Source organism: Megalobrama amblycephala, linkage group LG8, assembly GCF_018812025.1.
Source record: "Megalobrama amblycephala isolate DHTTF-2021 linkage group LG8, ASM1881202v1, whole genome shotgun sequence".
Taxonomy (NCBI): Eukaryota; Metazoa; Chordata; class Actinopteri; order Cypriniformes; family Xenocyprididae; genus Megalobrama; species Megalobrama amblycephala.
The window spans coordinates 27,357,559-27,373,213 of NC_063051.1; the positions used below are offsets into that span (position 1 = coordinate 27,357,559).

The 15,655-nt window shown below is 36.1% G+C and overlaps 1 protein-coding gene across 5 annotated transcripts in view; it reads left to right on the forward strand.

Annotated features, from left to right (window-relative positions):
* trak2 (trafficking protein, kinesin binding 2) overlaps positions 1-15,655 on the forward strand; it is a 30,976-nt gene that overhangs the window by 4,299 nt on the left and 11,022 nt on the right. The window contains exons 2-7 of one of the 5 annotated variants that reach the window (XM_048200285.1): positions 451-646; positions 3,184-3,333; positions 13,000-13,056; positions 14,788-14,864; positions 14,973-15,089; positions 15,396-15,605. In XM_048200285.1, the coding sequence (XP_048056242.1) occupies positions 592-646; positions 3,184-3,333; positions 13,000-13,056; positions 14,788-14,864; positions 14,973-15,089; positions 15,396-15,605 (666 nt within the window). In that variant the 5' untranslated portion in view covers positions 451-591. Of the gene's footprint in view, positions 1-450; positions 647-3,183; positions 3,334-6,261; positions 6,332-10,193; positions 10,855-12,999; positions 13,057-14,787; positions 14,865-14,972; positions 15,090-15,395; positions 15,606-15,655 lie in introns of those variants that run through there. The other 4 variants (XM_048200286.1, XM_048200287.1, XM_048200288.1 and 1 more) reach the window with 4 other exon arrangements.

Here is a 15,655-nt window from a genome sequence, read left to right on the forward strand (position 1 = left end):
CACGCTGCATTGAGCAAACATGTTCAGTTTTTAATTATAGTGTTTGTTTTTTAACTGAACTAAATGATTTTTATCATTATAAAAAAATCGAAACACTGTCAACACCGACTATCGCAGAAAGCTTAATCGTTAGTAGTAACTATGGTGTTTTGGTGAAAACTATTTATATATCAAACACTTTTTGCAAGTGACAAACCCAAGCCCTTCACATAACTCTTCAAATTACATAATGGTTAAAGTGTTAGATCATTGTCTCTCGCTCAGTCACATACACGCTTGCTGAAGCAGAGAAATAATCTGCCAAACAGCAGGAGGAGAAACACTCAGCCAAAGCTGAAATGTCAGCAGCGAGAGAATGGGGACTGATTATATATACATGTTTCTCTGCAGGCCTCTGAAAACACACACGTGCATATGGTTAAATGTCATGGTATTTTCTATGTCTTTCAGGTATAGGCTAGAGTCTGTGCATCTCCATGGTGTTTTGATGCAAAACAGGATGTGACATCAGCAGCCTTCACGTCTTCTGCACGTGTGGTTTGGGCAATGGGTGAGGAGCCCCGTCCTCATTCGCCCAGCTGATCAATCAGAATGTTCGAGGTGAAGCCCATGAGCGTGGAGAAGAAGGACACAGCTGCGGGAACAGGTGTGTGTGACTACAATAAACTGCTCCACTGAACCAAATATTCACCCAACTGGAAATATGTTACAAAGCAACTCCGGCGTAAATGTGACCTTTGCAATGTTAAATAACTTTTTAACAGAAAGAAAGAAAGATAGGGAAATTAACCTTAAAGGGCTCATGACATGGAAAAAAAAAAAATCAAATTTGCCTTGATCTTTTACATATAAGGGGTCTTTGTACCATTTAAAACTTCCAAAATTGCATGGCTTAAAACATCCTCAGTAGAATTAAAAGAGCATTTATTTAATCAAGCTTCAAAAACGGTTCCTTTGAACATGTGGGGATTTGTGACATCGCATGGACAAATACATTTGCATAAGATTCCCTCTAGAGCAAGACAACGTCGAACACTCGTTATTGTTGGCATGAAACAGAAGTTGTCTTTTCTTCCCTATTGTGATGAAAATCCGAGTGAAATGGCTTCACGAACAAGAACAAATGTAGGGCGAGATTTCATTTTGTCCTTAGGGAATTGTTTGGATGGTTGTAGGGCTGCAACGATTAATCGCGATTAATCGTTTGCAAAATAAAAGTCTGTTTACACGTAATATATATGTGTGTGTGTTCTGTGTATAATAATTATGTATATATAAATACACACACATTCATGTATATATTTAAGAAAAATTTTATATTTATATATAACATATTTGTTTATATTTATATATATTTTATATTATATATATATATATATATATATATATATATATATATATATATATATATATATATATATATATATATATATATATATATATATATATTTATAATACATGCATATATTTCTAAACTTTATACCTGTATGTGTGTGTATTTATATATACATAATTATTATACACAGAACACGCACATATATATTACGTAAACAATTTCCCCTTTAATTTTAAAAGCAATGCAACATTTCCAACCTGTCAAATGTGTTGATGTTTCATTGACTGTGGTCTGCTGGTTGACGTTTCTTGTTATGTTGTGTATATTTGTCTTGTGTTGTTCAGACTGAATGTGTACACTTGATTGTTTTAGTATAAAGTGCGTCATGTAATTGCTCTCTAATGTGTCATTTCAGGGTAAATTTAGCATCAGGGATTGTCCAATTTAATTACAAACCTAAGCTCAGGGTGTTCAGTTGATTTTACAACAGAACATATTTTCATCCCGTCCATCAGTTTGAAACAATAAGTGAAGAATAATTATGACGTGATGTAATTTCTTTCCACCTCAAAAGGATGATTTGGACAAATTTACAGGCTAAATACAAGCTTTTAACTGAAGACTTCATACAAGTGTTATACCAGAAAAATGTTTTTTTAAACATTTTGAGCATTGTATGCCATACTTAATAATTTTTTAAGTTTTATTATTATTAATATAATTATATATTATTGCACAGATAATTGTGTATATAATTAAATATAATTAATATTATTTTAAATTTAATTATTAATAACAATTAAGTAACATTTTTAGTCATTCATGAATATGAGTTTATAAAAATAATATTTTACTCAGCAAGTTTGGCAATTTCTACCCAATAAAATATTTGCCTTTGACATAACTAGATTAATGTATTTTCATTCTTTATGAAAATGTCCATGACTTCCGGATTTACCAAGACTATGAGAACCCTGGTTCTTAAACAAAAATGATAGTTGTTGTGGGAACAAATTAAAATAATGGTTAATTTTTTATTATTGTTGTCATTATTATTATTATTATTATTATTTTAGCTGTTTCAGCTTATTTTAAAGTTGTTTTGTCTAATTTAAAGTCACGTTTAGCCATTTTGTGGCCCTCTTGAAAGTTTGCGGTGGCCCCCCTGGTTGAGAACGTTCTCTAGAATGATTGCAGGCTATGCATAGCTGTAAACATGCTTTTTATTAATTTTCAATAAATTGACCTGAAATCATATCATACTTTTAATTGTAAATTTAGGCTTCAGCCTTAACTTTTAATATTGAGATTCTTTGGATGGATATGCTGAGCGGCAGGTGCTAAAACATACAGTAATGTATGGTGAACTTTTTCACATACACATTCCTATACTGTGTGGAACAAGTTTCTGATCATCTAATAGGCATGACTGACATGTAAACGTGAATGGTCATCTCTGTGACATCTAGGGATTGGTTAGGATGATTAAGTGAAACATGATGCAGACTAATTATACAATGCTTCCTTATCGCAGACTAATCGACTAGTCATTTAGAAAATCCATTGAATAATCCATAGTTAATTATGAAAATTTGTTGTTTTACACATTCTTCGCAATGTCACAAAGTTGCTGAAGTCCCAAACGATCTGTGAAGGGAGTTTGAGATCTGAAAGTTATTTTATTTTTATTTCTACAGATCAAGGAAATTATGATTCTTCATGATATGACCAAGTTTATTTTGACTTGAATGAACAGCAGATGGCGTGCATGGATTCATAATGTGCAACCTTGTCTCTTCTGACCTGTAAAATTCAATGAAGCTCGGTTATTTCTGTCTGTCCTGTAGATGAGGGCAGTAAAGTTTGCGACAGGGGTGTCAGCGGGGATTCGCTGTATCTTTACGAGGGTCAGGACTGGGTCATCTCCCCCTCCTGCTCTCCAGAAGAACCCAGCACCATCTCACCCATGCTGGCTGAGGAAACTTTCCGCTACATGAGTAAGTCACTTTGAGTGTGTGTTTGTTGCCAAACACGTGTGCATGACTGTTTGGTTGCTATTTATGTCAGATTTGCCATTGTTAGGGAAGCTACTTTGAAACAAAATACAAGCTACTCATAAATTTAAAGGAGTCAAACTACAGTCAGGCTGCTCTTTTGAAACATAGTTAGCTATACTGCAAACTCCTAACAAGTTGGTAATTGCATTGAAGCAACTTAAGGGGCCATTGTGTTTTTATATACAGTCAACTCCAGAATTATTGGCACCCTTGGTAAATATGAGCAAAGGCAGCTGTGAAAATAAATCTGCATCATTTATCCTTTTGATCCTTCATTAAAAAACTCAAAAATTCTATCCTATCATTGAAGTAAAACAATTGAAAGTAGGGGGGAAACTCGCATTATAAAAACCATGACTTCCTGTTCCACAGGAGTATAAACATGAGGAAACACAAAGGCCAAATTTCCTTAATCATTCATCACAATGAGTAAAGCCATGAGTAAATAATATAGTTCTGATGTGCAGCAAAAGATTGTTGAGCTTCACAAAATAGAAAGTGGCTGTAAGAAAATAGCTAAAGCATTGAAATTCCCCTTTTCCACCATCAGGGCAATAATTAAGAAGTTCTAATCAACTAAAGATGTTACAAATCTGCCTGGAAGAGGACGCGTGTCTATTGTCTTAATGAAGATAGTTTGTGTGGCTAAAGACTCTCCAAGGATCACAGCTGGAGAATTAGTTAAGTCTTGGGGTCAGAAAGCCTAAAAAAGATTTATTGAACAGCACCTTCGTCCCCACAAGTTGAAAAATCCTCCTCACTCATCCAAAAACAAACTCCAGCATATTTAGTTGTCAGACACGACTTGGTCTTCAAACTGGACCGGCTTCTATGGTCAGATGAAACTAAAAAAAAGCTTTTTGTTAGCAAACCCACCAGATGGGTTTGGTGCAAACAGAGATAAAAAGTACCCCATGCCCATGGCTAAATATACTGCTGGATCTTTAATGTTGTGGGCCTATTTCTCTGCTGGAGGTCCTGGACATCTTGTTCAGATACATGGTGTCATGGATTCTATCAAATACCAACAGAGAAAAATCAAAACCTGACCGCCTCTGCTAGAAATCTTATAATGGGCCATGGTTGGATCTTTATCAGGACAATGACCCAAAACAAACATCAAAACCAACACAAAAATGTGTCACTGAGCACAAAATGAAGTTTCTGCCATAATCGTCCCAGTCCCCTGACCTGAACCCAATAGAAATTGATTGGGGTGAACTGAAGAGAAGAGGAGCCAACATAGAGTTGGAAGTCTGAAGGATCTGGAGAGATTCTGCATGAAGGAATGGTCTCTGATCTCTTGTCAGGTGATCTCCAAATTCATCAGGCATTATAGAAGAAGACTCGGAGCTGTTATCTTGGGGGAAAGGGATGGTGCAATAATTGGGTGCCAATAATTGTGGCCAAAGTGAACTAGAAAAAAAAAAACATTTTTCACAATGAGATTTTTCCCCCCACTTTCAATAGTTTTACTTCAATGATAAGTTAGAATTTTGTGAATTTTTTTGAATGCAAGATCAAAAGAATAAACTATGAAGATTTTATTTTCAAAGCCCTCTTTGATCATATTTAACAAGGGTTTCAATAATTCTGGAGTTGACTGTACGAGATAATAATGAAGTTGGCAGGGAAATATCCTGGAAATATAAAGAAATTTTAAAACTTGGATTTGAAATATTGAATTCGAATAGTCATGCAGTGCATCCGAAATCACATACTCTCTGAGTAGGTACTACATTTGAATTTGAATTTACTTTGCAACCTTTAAAAAGTATGTTGTGTATATAGTATGAATATGGGTAGTGTTAAAGGGTTAGTTCCCCCAAAAATGAAATTTCTGTCATTAAGTACTCACCCTCATGTCGTCCCAACCCCGTAAGACCTTTGTTCATCCTCAGAACACAAATTAAGATATTTTTGATGAAATCCAAGGGTATCTGATCCACACATAGGCAGCAATGACGTTACTACCTTTCTGGGCCTTGAAAGGTGCAAAGACATCGATAAAATAGTCAACGTGACTACAGTGGTTCAACCTTAATATTATGAAGTGACGAGAATACTATATATATATATATATAATTTATTCATTTATTTATTTATTTATCGTTCTCATTACTCAAATAATTCATATTTTTTAATAATGCTTTTAATTTGTTTTTGTTTTTTTTTTGTTTGTTTTTGTTTTGTTTGTTTTTTTTATACTGTGTGTCTCCTAGGATGCATTGCACATTTAAAAAGAGTAAATAATTCATAGTTGCTTATAACATTTAAACCTTTTAAAAATGTTTGTTTACATGAGTTTCCAGAACAAACCGATTCCTTAAAATCAATCAAACTTTCCAAAGTTACATATAGGAGAGAGGGAATTTTAAGACAGCTTGTTTGTTTTTGTAACCTCCATTTGCTCTGCTATAAAGCTGTGTGTGGCAATTGTATACTGATACATATGTTGTATCAGTATATTTATTTTATCCTTTTGTATTGGGGAACAGTGGCTTCGTACTAGCAAATCTACATTTTTTTGAAAACAGCTGAGCTACTGAAACATGTAGTTAAGTTGGTAGTATTGCTATGACTGCCCTACACGGGTGCACATATGCTTGAGGAAGTGTGTGTGTGTGTGTGTGTGTGTGTGTGTGTGTGTGTGTGTGTGTGTGTGTGTGTGTGTGTGTGTGTGTGTGTGTGTGTGTGTGTGTGTGTGTGTGTGTGTGTGTGTGTGTGTGTGCGCTTGTATGTGTGCCCGTCACTGGCAAGGGCACAGGAATTCAGTGGTCAGGTCTCTTAAGTGCAGCTGACAGCAGAGCCGGCCGGGCGTCACGGGGCGGGAGGGAGAGGGGCAGATGGATGGATGAATAGAGAGAGGAGAAAGGAGCAGACATGCCAGTACTAAACATACAGAATGAGGAGCTCTATGATCAATATGCTGCAGAAGGTGAGACGATATTGAGATTCGTACATGCACTTATGATAAAGAGTTGTGTTTGAGTGTTTTATTTTTAAGTGTTTGTGCTACTTATAGACACTACAGTACTTCTGACAATTCAAGGTCATCTATAATGGCCAGGGCACGTAGGGTGAACTCACGCTTGTGCATTTCTGCACCCGTATGAATGCAGTATGTGTTGTCCATCTGTTTGCGTAGTTGCTTGCAGGCATTGTTAAACATTTCCTTGACTTGTTGTGCCATTTTTTTGAGGGTGTGTGCTGGTTTGATTTTACAGCATGTACAGGAAGTCAGGGCTCGTGTATCTCTGCATCTCTAAGATCAGCTATACTTGTGCTGATGTCATTTGTGAGAGCTCATGTTGTGCTGATGTCATCTTTAAGCTGACCGACATGACATCATGTGACATGCTTGGTGTATTTCCTGCAGGATTATCACTGGTCCATACTACATACTAAATTAGCTCCTACTGGCTACAGGCATGGAAGTTATGGAACCTCATATGTAGCCAACAATGAAAATGCATGGGAGACTCCGCTTATAGTTGATTTAAATGTTAACGTTAGCAACACCTAGTGTTTAACTTTTTTTGCACTATTCATTGTCTTCAAATTGCACATTGTTGGTGGACAACACTCAACATTGCCAAGTCCGTGGTTTTCCCGCGGTATTGGGCTACTTTTACACTGTTGCCATGGGTTAAAGCGATCCAAAATAACATGATATTTATCCCATGGAACGCAAATTTTACCAGGGGAACCCCACCCCCTGAAACACGATTGGGCTAGTTTTGAGTAGTAATTGGGCAGGTTTTGTTGTGTGAACGTGGCAACCCTGACAACACTGTGCAGAATGTGGAATAACAATTTTGTAAATAATGGGTTAAAATGGAATTTTCTTTTTTCTACTAATAATTTTAGATGTTTTTTTTATCCGATTAATTCAAATTCAAAGCAGTTTTAAAGAAAATCATGATGTTAATGTACCCTAATATTTTAATATCTTCATTCATCAGTTGCATTTGGCAGATTCGAGATGGTCAATAAAGTACTTTACATTTTATATGATATTACGAATCACGCAGTTGATAGAGATGTGCTATATAGCATGGCTTTACATGAGTATATAGTATGTATGCGAGTAAAATTGTATATATTTATACATACAATATTATATATAGACCTGTGCAATAATAAAGTTTACATATTGCGAAGATATAAATGATCAAGGAGTCGGTATATAATAATCGATTGATTGACAGATTAATCATTTAGTTACAGCCCTGCATGCATGGTTGAAATAGTCCATTTTTATTTAAGCTGAACTTTTTTTTTATCAATACTTTTATTTTTATTTTTTAAGTGCATATTTCATCAACATTTCTCTTGCTTCGATTTTTTTTTTTTTTTTTTTTATATATATTTGTAGGGTTTTTTTTTTTTTCACTTATTGCAGTGCTTGTCCTCTCTATCAAGGTTGAGTGTGATGCCAAATAAACATCCAAATTTGGCCTAATCAGATTTCATGTCCACAGCACTCCTGTGACGACTTGAAATTCTGCTTTTTTCTTTTTTGCTAATCAGAGCAAATGTTTTTTTTTGTTTGTTTTTTGTTTTTTTTAATGTGACTGTATCTTTAACTACACAAACATCATAGATATGTCTAATTGCAGAGCAGCAGTTCCATTATGTCACAGCCACGCCAGGCCAGCTGTCTCAGACCGGAAGTTAAGGCAGAGCTGACGTTCGCCTAACCCACCCCCACCATTAACCCTACCCTTAATGAGGCTATAATCTCCACCCCAACATCCAGTCTAAGACAGCTGGCCTGGTGTGCCTGTCTTGAAACAGCCGTGACGTATGACTCTGTGGCTCTGCCGTTAGATACTATTAAAACATCAAGTCAGTGGGTTCAGTGATTAAATCTCATGTGTACGTGCTAGAGCTCTAATGAGCGAGGGTATGGGGGTATGTAGGGTAGCTTTGAAAAGAGGGGCACATAGCCAGAGACCTGCTGAGACTTTTTGCCCTAGTTTCACCCAGCTGGATGATGATGTGATACTAAGAATAATCTGAGAAGGAGAGAGAGAGGGGGCAGATGGAGGCTATTTCAGGTTTATAAACGCAGGGCTGAACACAAGAGTGCATGAACAAAGAGCACAATATTTGAACACAATATAAGAGAGTCATATTATAGAGAGAGAGACATGATAGAAGATCCCAGAACACAATTAACTAGAGAGAAAATTTAACGTTTATTTCAATTCATTTATTTCAGTATGTGCATATGCAATTAAAGCTTATCTAATTAAAGCAAATAAAGAGATTCATTTTATATCTGTAATAGGCATTCTTATTTTAGTAGTATTTATATACTATAATATTTATTAAAGGGATAGTTCACCCAAAAATGAAAATTTGATGTTTATCTGCTTACCCCCAGGGCATCCAAGATGTAGGTGTCTTTGTTTCTTCAGTCGAACACAAATGATGATTTTTAACTGCAACCGCTGCCATCTGTCAGTGGTATAATGCAAGTCAGCGGGAACTTGGACTATAAGAGTAAATAAAACACGACAGACAAATCCAAATTAAACCCTGCGGCTCGTGACGACACATGTCCTAAGACACAAAACGATCAGTTTGTGCGAGAAACCAAACAGTATTTACCTCTCATTTTTTTACCTCTAATACACCACTATGTCCAACTGCATTCATCACTCGATTCGTTTGGTCTGATCACACTCTGACAGCGGCAGTGATGTCTCGCGCATATACTTCAATGAGAGCGAGACATCACTGCCGCTGTCAGAGCACGATCAGACCAAACGAATCGAGTGATGAATGCTGTTGGACATAATGAAAAATTATATAAATACTGTTCGGTTTCTCGCACAAACCGATCGTTTCGTGTCTTAGGACATCAATGTGTCGTCACGAGCCGCAGGGTTTCATTTGGATTTGTCTGTCATGTTTTATTTACTCTTATAGTCCACGTTCCCGCTGACTTGCATTATACAACTGACAGACTGCAGCGGTTGCAGTTAAAAATCATTATTTGTGTTCTACTGAAGAAACAAAGACACCTACATCTTGGATGCGCTGGGGGTAAGCAGATAAACATCAAATTTTCATTTTTGGGTGAACTATCCCTTTAAAATGTTTTAGCTATATTTTCATTTATTTTAATTTTAGAGTGTTTTAATCATTTTATGTGGTTTTGTCATTTTAATTATTTTTAAAATATTTGTTTAGTTTTACTTTTATTTCAATTGTTTGATAACTTTAGCTTAAACTTAAAGGTGCAGTGTGTACATTTTTGCAGCATCTAGAGGTGAGGTTGCGAACTGCAACCAGTGGCAGCTCACTCCTCTCTTTCGAAGCAAAATAGAGAAGCTACGGAGGCCGTCTGGCCGACACAAGTCAAAGATGTCATCGTCTGAGACAACAGAGAGTACGTTAGCCAGTCAAGCAATGAGGTTTCTTATTACTTCTAACAAAGAATGGTCTCTGCTTCTAATAAACCAGACGACGACGACTACTACTACTACTACTACTACTATGATTTAGAAGAAGAACAACATAGTAATGAAACGCGCTCTGTAGAGTGTTTGTCCGTTTAGGGCTGCTGTAGAAACTTGCCGGCGCAAAATGACAACTTGGCATGTCGGGGGACCCGCGGTGTATGTAGATAGAAATGGCTCATTCTAAGGTAATAAAAACATAACGGTTCATTATGTAAGGTCTTTATACACCACTGAAAACATAGTTATGTATATTATATTCCATTTCTGTCAATAGATCCTCCCAAATCTTTCACATTGCACCTTTAAAATAACGAAAATTTGAAATGTTGCCTAACTAACTGCAGTAAATGAGTTTTTCATCTAATATTTATGTTTTATTTAGTTTAATTTCAGCTTTATTTCAGTTACCGAAAATTAATTCTAATAGTTTTTATTTTATTTTCAGTTAACAGTAACACCGGTAAAAGAATGACGGCTCACTCAAGATTCCAGGTCAAACATCCATCAAGCATCAAGCATCATGTGGTTGTACGGTGTTATTGTGTTGTGCTCTGTCATTGTTGATTACCTAAGCAAAAATCACAGATCTCTCAATTTATCTCAAATTTGTGGCAAACTGTTTTGCAAGGTCCACTGTGATAGTGGAAGTGAAATGACCGGACTGACACCACCTGATGTTTTACCGGAGATCAAAGGTCTCCTCGTTTCTGTGATTACTAATGTGTCACTTATTGCTGAGGTCTCTTCATGACACAGTTAGGGTGTATATATAGGGACGTCTGAACTAGACCGAGCGGATCAGAGTGGCTGGACTGCAGAGTCATGAGTGTTTTTGAGGCTTGTGGTTCAGCTCATGTTGTTTCTGCGGTAAGGTGTGTGTGTTTGGGTCGGGATAGAGGTATGTCTTGATGTCAGTGACAAAGTGCCGTGATTGTCAGGATGCTTCAGTTGAGTGAAGAGCTCCCAGCTCACCATTTCACCTCGGGTAAGGACAGGTGTGTGTGTGTTAGAGAGAGAGAGAGAGAGCTACAGAATGGGAATTGATTATTCCAGTGATTTGGAATTTTAATGAATATATGGAAATGGATGAACATATGGAAATTTGGCATACAAAGACAAGATGGACACTACCGTTCAAAAGTTTGAGGAGATGCTCATTTTTTGTTGGAAAGAAATTAATACTTTCAGCAAAGATGCGTTAAATTGATCAAAAGTGACAGTACAGACAAAAAAAAAAAAAAAAAAGAGCGGCACAGCCGTTGCCTACAATGACAATGTTAAAAACATTTCTTGAACTGCCACTCATATTAGAATGATTTCTGAAGGATCATGTGACACTAAAGACTGGAGTAATAATAATACAAGATCACAGGAATAAATTACATTTTAAAATGCTTTCAAATAGAAAAGTTATTTTGTAATCATATTTTACATTTTTTTTTTACTGTATTTTTGATCAAATAAATGCATCATTGGTGAGCAGAAGAGACTTCTTTCAAAACATTTAAAAAAAATCTTACTTGCCCCAAACCTTTGAACGGTAGTGTACATTTACTAAAGTTTTATTTACACTAATTCTTATTATGCTGATGTAACATGGGTTAGATATTAAGATGTTTAGAGTTAGGTTAGAATTTGGGTATTTACAAGGAGTTCATTATTTACCAAGCTTTGTTTACTTAAAGGGTTAGTTCACCCAAAAATGAAAATTCTGCCATTTATTACTTACCCTCATGTACACCCGTAAGACCTTCGTTCATCTTTGGAACACAAATTAAGATATTTTATTTGAAATCCGATAGCTCCGTGAGGCCTCCATAGGGAGCAATGGAAACTTCCTCTCTCAAGATCCATAAAGGTACTAAAAACATATTTAAATCGGTTCATGTGAGTACAGTGGTTCAATATTAATATTATAAAGCGACGAGAATATTTTTGGAGCGCCAAAAAACCCCAAAATAACGACTTTAGTGATGGCCGATTTCAAAACACTGCTTCAGGAAGATTCGGAGCACAAATGAATCAGTGTATCGAATCTGCTGTTCGGAGCGCCAAAGTCACATGATTTCAGCCGTTGGCAGTTTGACACGCGATCTGAATCATGATTCGACACACTGATTCATTATGCTCCGAATCTTCATGAAGCAGTGTTTTGAAATCGGCCATCACTAAATAAGCCGTTATTTTGTTTTTTTTGGCGCTCCACAAATATTCTCGTCGATTTATAATATTAACATTGAACCACTGTACTCACATGAACCGATTTAAATATGTTTTTAGTACCTTTATGGATCTTGAGAGAGGAAATGTCATTGCTCCCTATGGAGGCCCTGACGGAGCCATCGGATTTCAACTAAAATTTGTGTTTCAAAGATTAACGAAGGTCTTACGGGTGTGGAACGGCATGAGGGTGAGTAATAAATGACAGAATTTTCATTTTTGGGTGAACTACCCTTTAACTATAGTTTGGAGACAAATCTACTGTGTTTATATTTTTTAAGTCTATTTAAGTGTAGACCATAAACCAGATAATCTTTTAATCTGTGTCTCAATCTAAATGATCCGATGATGACTCTGATTACAGGATAATATTCTCTATAATATAGTATTCATTTCTATTACTGTTACATGAGTGCTTTTCACTCAACAGATAGTCTGTTAGGTCATTTACATTTATGGGTCTGAATCATGAATGTTTGCATCATGTGTACTATAGCGACAGCAGTTTATTGCTGTAACAGCTCATGAGAACACAATGGCAGCAGCGATTCACTGGAGGTCACATGAACTCTCGGCCAAATACTTTTCAACCTCATATAAAATCGGTGGAAATCTGTGCAAATGTCCTCACTAATATAGTGAAACAAATGTGTGTGTGTTTAAACCTAATGAGAATGCATTTATTTTAATCCAGGATTGCTCACGGGACAGTGACTGCTGTCAGGTGCTTCATTGTTCCTCCTTTATCTCTCTCTCTCTCTCTCTCTCACTCCGCTGGTGATGGTATCTCACATTTTCACCCTCAGTGGATGTTTACCAGACTTCCTCAGCATATAATACTTCTCTCTCTTCCTTCTCTTCTTCTGTCCTTACCTTCTCTCTCGTTCTCTTTCTCTCATTCCTTCTGCAGCATATCTAGCTGTTGGTTCCTCTTATCCTCATAATGGCTCTAACAGCCTCTCTAAAGGTAACGCATGGTCTCTCTGATGCTTTATCTGTCTATATTCCACTCATCTGTCATCTATTCTATCAGAATGCCTGTCCTTCCTAGTTTCTGCTTCTATTTTTGACTTAGTGTTTGACCTCGGACAACAAGCATGTGTAGTGTGGTGTGCTAAATGTAATGCCTGGAGCCATCTGAAACTCACATTAAAGGGGTCATATCATGGAAAACAGTATATCAAACTCTTATTTAATATCTGTTATTCACAACTCAAAACTCCCTCTGCATTCCACCTGGAACATTTATTGAAACTAAGCTGAACTATGAGCTCATTAATGTAAGAACATGAACACCTATTTGGTATTCATAAATCACCATTGTTACTCATTTCATATGTGAAGAAGTTAGCCAATCATAGATCTGTAACATATCTCATTTACATGAAGTCTTAAAGGTACAGTAGTCAAATCATCCTAGGTGTGGCACAGCAAGCATTTTAACTATCAATGTTGAATATGAAAATGAGCAATTTTGAGCAAACAGCTGTAGATGCCAGGTGGTCGACAAAATGACTTGCTGTTATTGCATCTGTTCGGGACAACCAGGATTCATTGCTTATCAATTTGTTCCTTTGCAGCTGGTTAGGACACACAAATGGGAAATTAAAATGAAACCCTGTTATACAACTTTTTGTGCAACCTTGACAATAATTGTTAGTTGGCCTTAAGGAAAAAAATAAAACTTCTAGAAAATATGACCCCTTTAAAGTTCTAGTGTTTATAGGCAGTAGAGAGCAGTACATCTGTAGTGTAGAGTAAACTGACTTTAGATTTAGATCCATGTACACTACTGTTCAAAAGTTTGAGATTGGTATGATTTTTTTTTTTTTTTTTTTTTTTATCTTATGCTCACTAGGGCTGCATTTATTTGATCTAAAATACAGTAAAAACAGTAATATTGTGAAATATTAGAATTTAAAATATATATATGTCTATATTCCTATATTAAAATATATAAAATTCAGCTTTGAATTACAGGATTAATTTATAGTTAATAAAAAAAAAAAAAAAAAAAAAAAAAATATATATATATATATATATATATATATATATATATATATATATATATATATATTATATATATATTATATTATATTATATTATATTATATTATATTATATTATATTTATTTTTTAACTATAAATTAATCCTGTAATTCAAAGCTGAATTTTCAGCATCATTACTCCAGTCTTCAGTGTCACATGATCCTTCAGAAATCATTCTAATATGCTGATTTGATCAAGAAATATTTCTCATTATCAATGTTAAAAACAGTTGTGCTGCTTCATATTTTTGTGGAAACCGTGATACATTTTTTCAGTATGAAAGTTCAAAAGAACAGCATTTATTTAAAATGTAAATCTTTTGTAACATTATAAAGGTCTTTACTGTCACTTTTGATCAATTTAATGCATCCTTGCTAAATAAAAATAGTAATTTCTTTTTCAAAGTGTGTGTAGCGCATGAAGTTAATAGTGAATATGAATACGTGTTTTTGAATGCATTTTGGGTTTGTGCATGATGTAACTGCAGTGTGCGTGTGTGTTGCTTTTTTTTTTTACCTTGCTTTTTCTTGCCAGAAATAAACAAAAACTATACATTTACCAGTACACCGCTAGTGTAGTTGCCAATATATGTAGGATTCATTTTTAATGCATTCATTCTTTTTTCTTTGCCTGTCTCGCTCTCACTGTAGTCCTCAGCGCCGAGCGGGTGGAGCAGATGACCAAGACCTACAATGACATTGATGTGGTCACACACCTCCTGGGTGAAGTGAGTGATGTTGCTTTATCAGCAAACTGTGATAAAGTGCTTTGTCAAGTCTCTTTTTGATTGTAATGGCTCTTGATTGGCTGTTTGCATTACGATGTCGTCTCGCAGAGGGATCGCGACTTGGAATTGGCCGCACGGATTGGTCAGTCTCTCCTGCAGAGGAACCATGTGCTTCAGGAACGAAACGAATCTCTGGAAGAGCAGCTAGCACAGGCTGTAGACCAGGTACAACACGCTTGACATGAAAAAATTGAGGCTAATCGTGTATAAGTAGAATTTCCACGATGCGGAAAACGTGGGCAGAATTACAGAATCCAGTCATAAAATGGAATTTAACGTATTGATTTGACATGCTTTTTGATCATTAAAATTTTATTTAATCATTCAAATGGAACCCAGAAAAATTAAAACGAGAAAAAAACTTTGGGGGAAAATAAAATGGAATTTGGAAAAATAAAATCAATTTCATGGTGCCCTATATAAGCTACAGTTTCAAAGCAGCTTTTGCTACAAACAAACTCTCTCTATCAGGTTCATCAGCTTCAGCATGAGTTGTCGAAGAAGGATGAGCTCCTCCGGATGGTTGCGAGCGCCAGCGAGGAGAGCGAGACCGACTCTAGCTGCTCCACACCGCTACGTCACCCCACGCCCGCAGGGGCCGCTCTTGCCCTCAGCCAGCTGGAGGCGCTACAGTACAAACTCCAGGAGCTGGAGGAGGAGAACCTCTCGCTGAGATCAGAGGTGTGTCATGGGCTTTGCCTGATATTTCAGGAGCAGAAGGGTTTTACAAA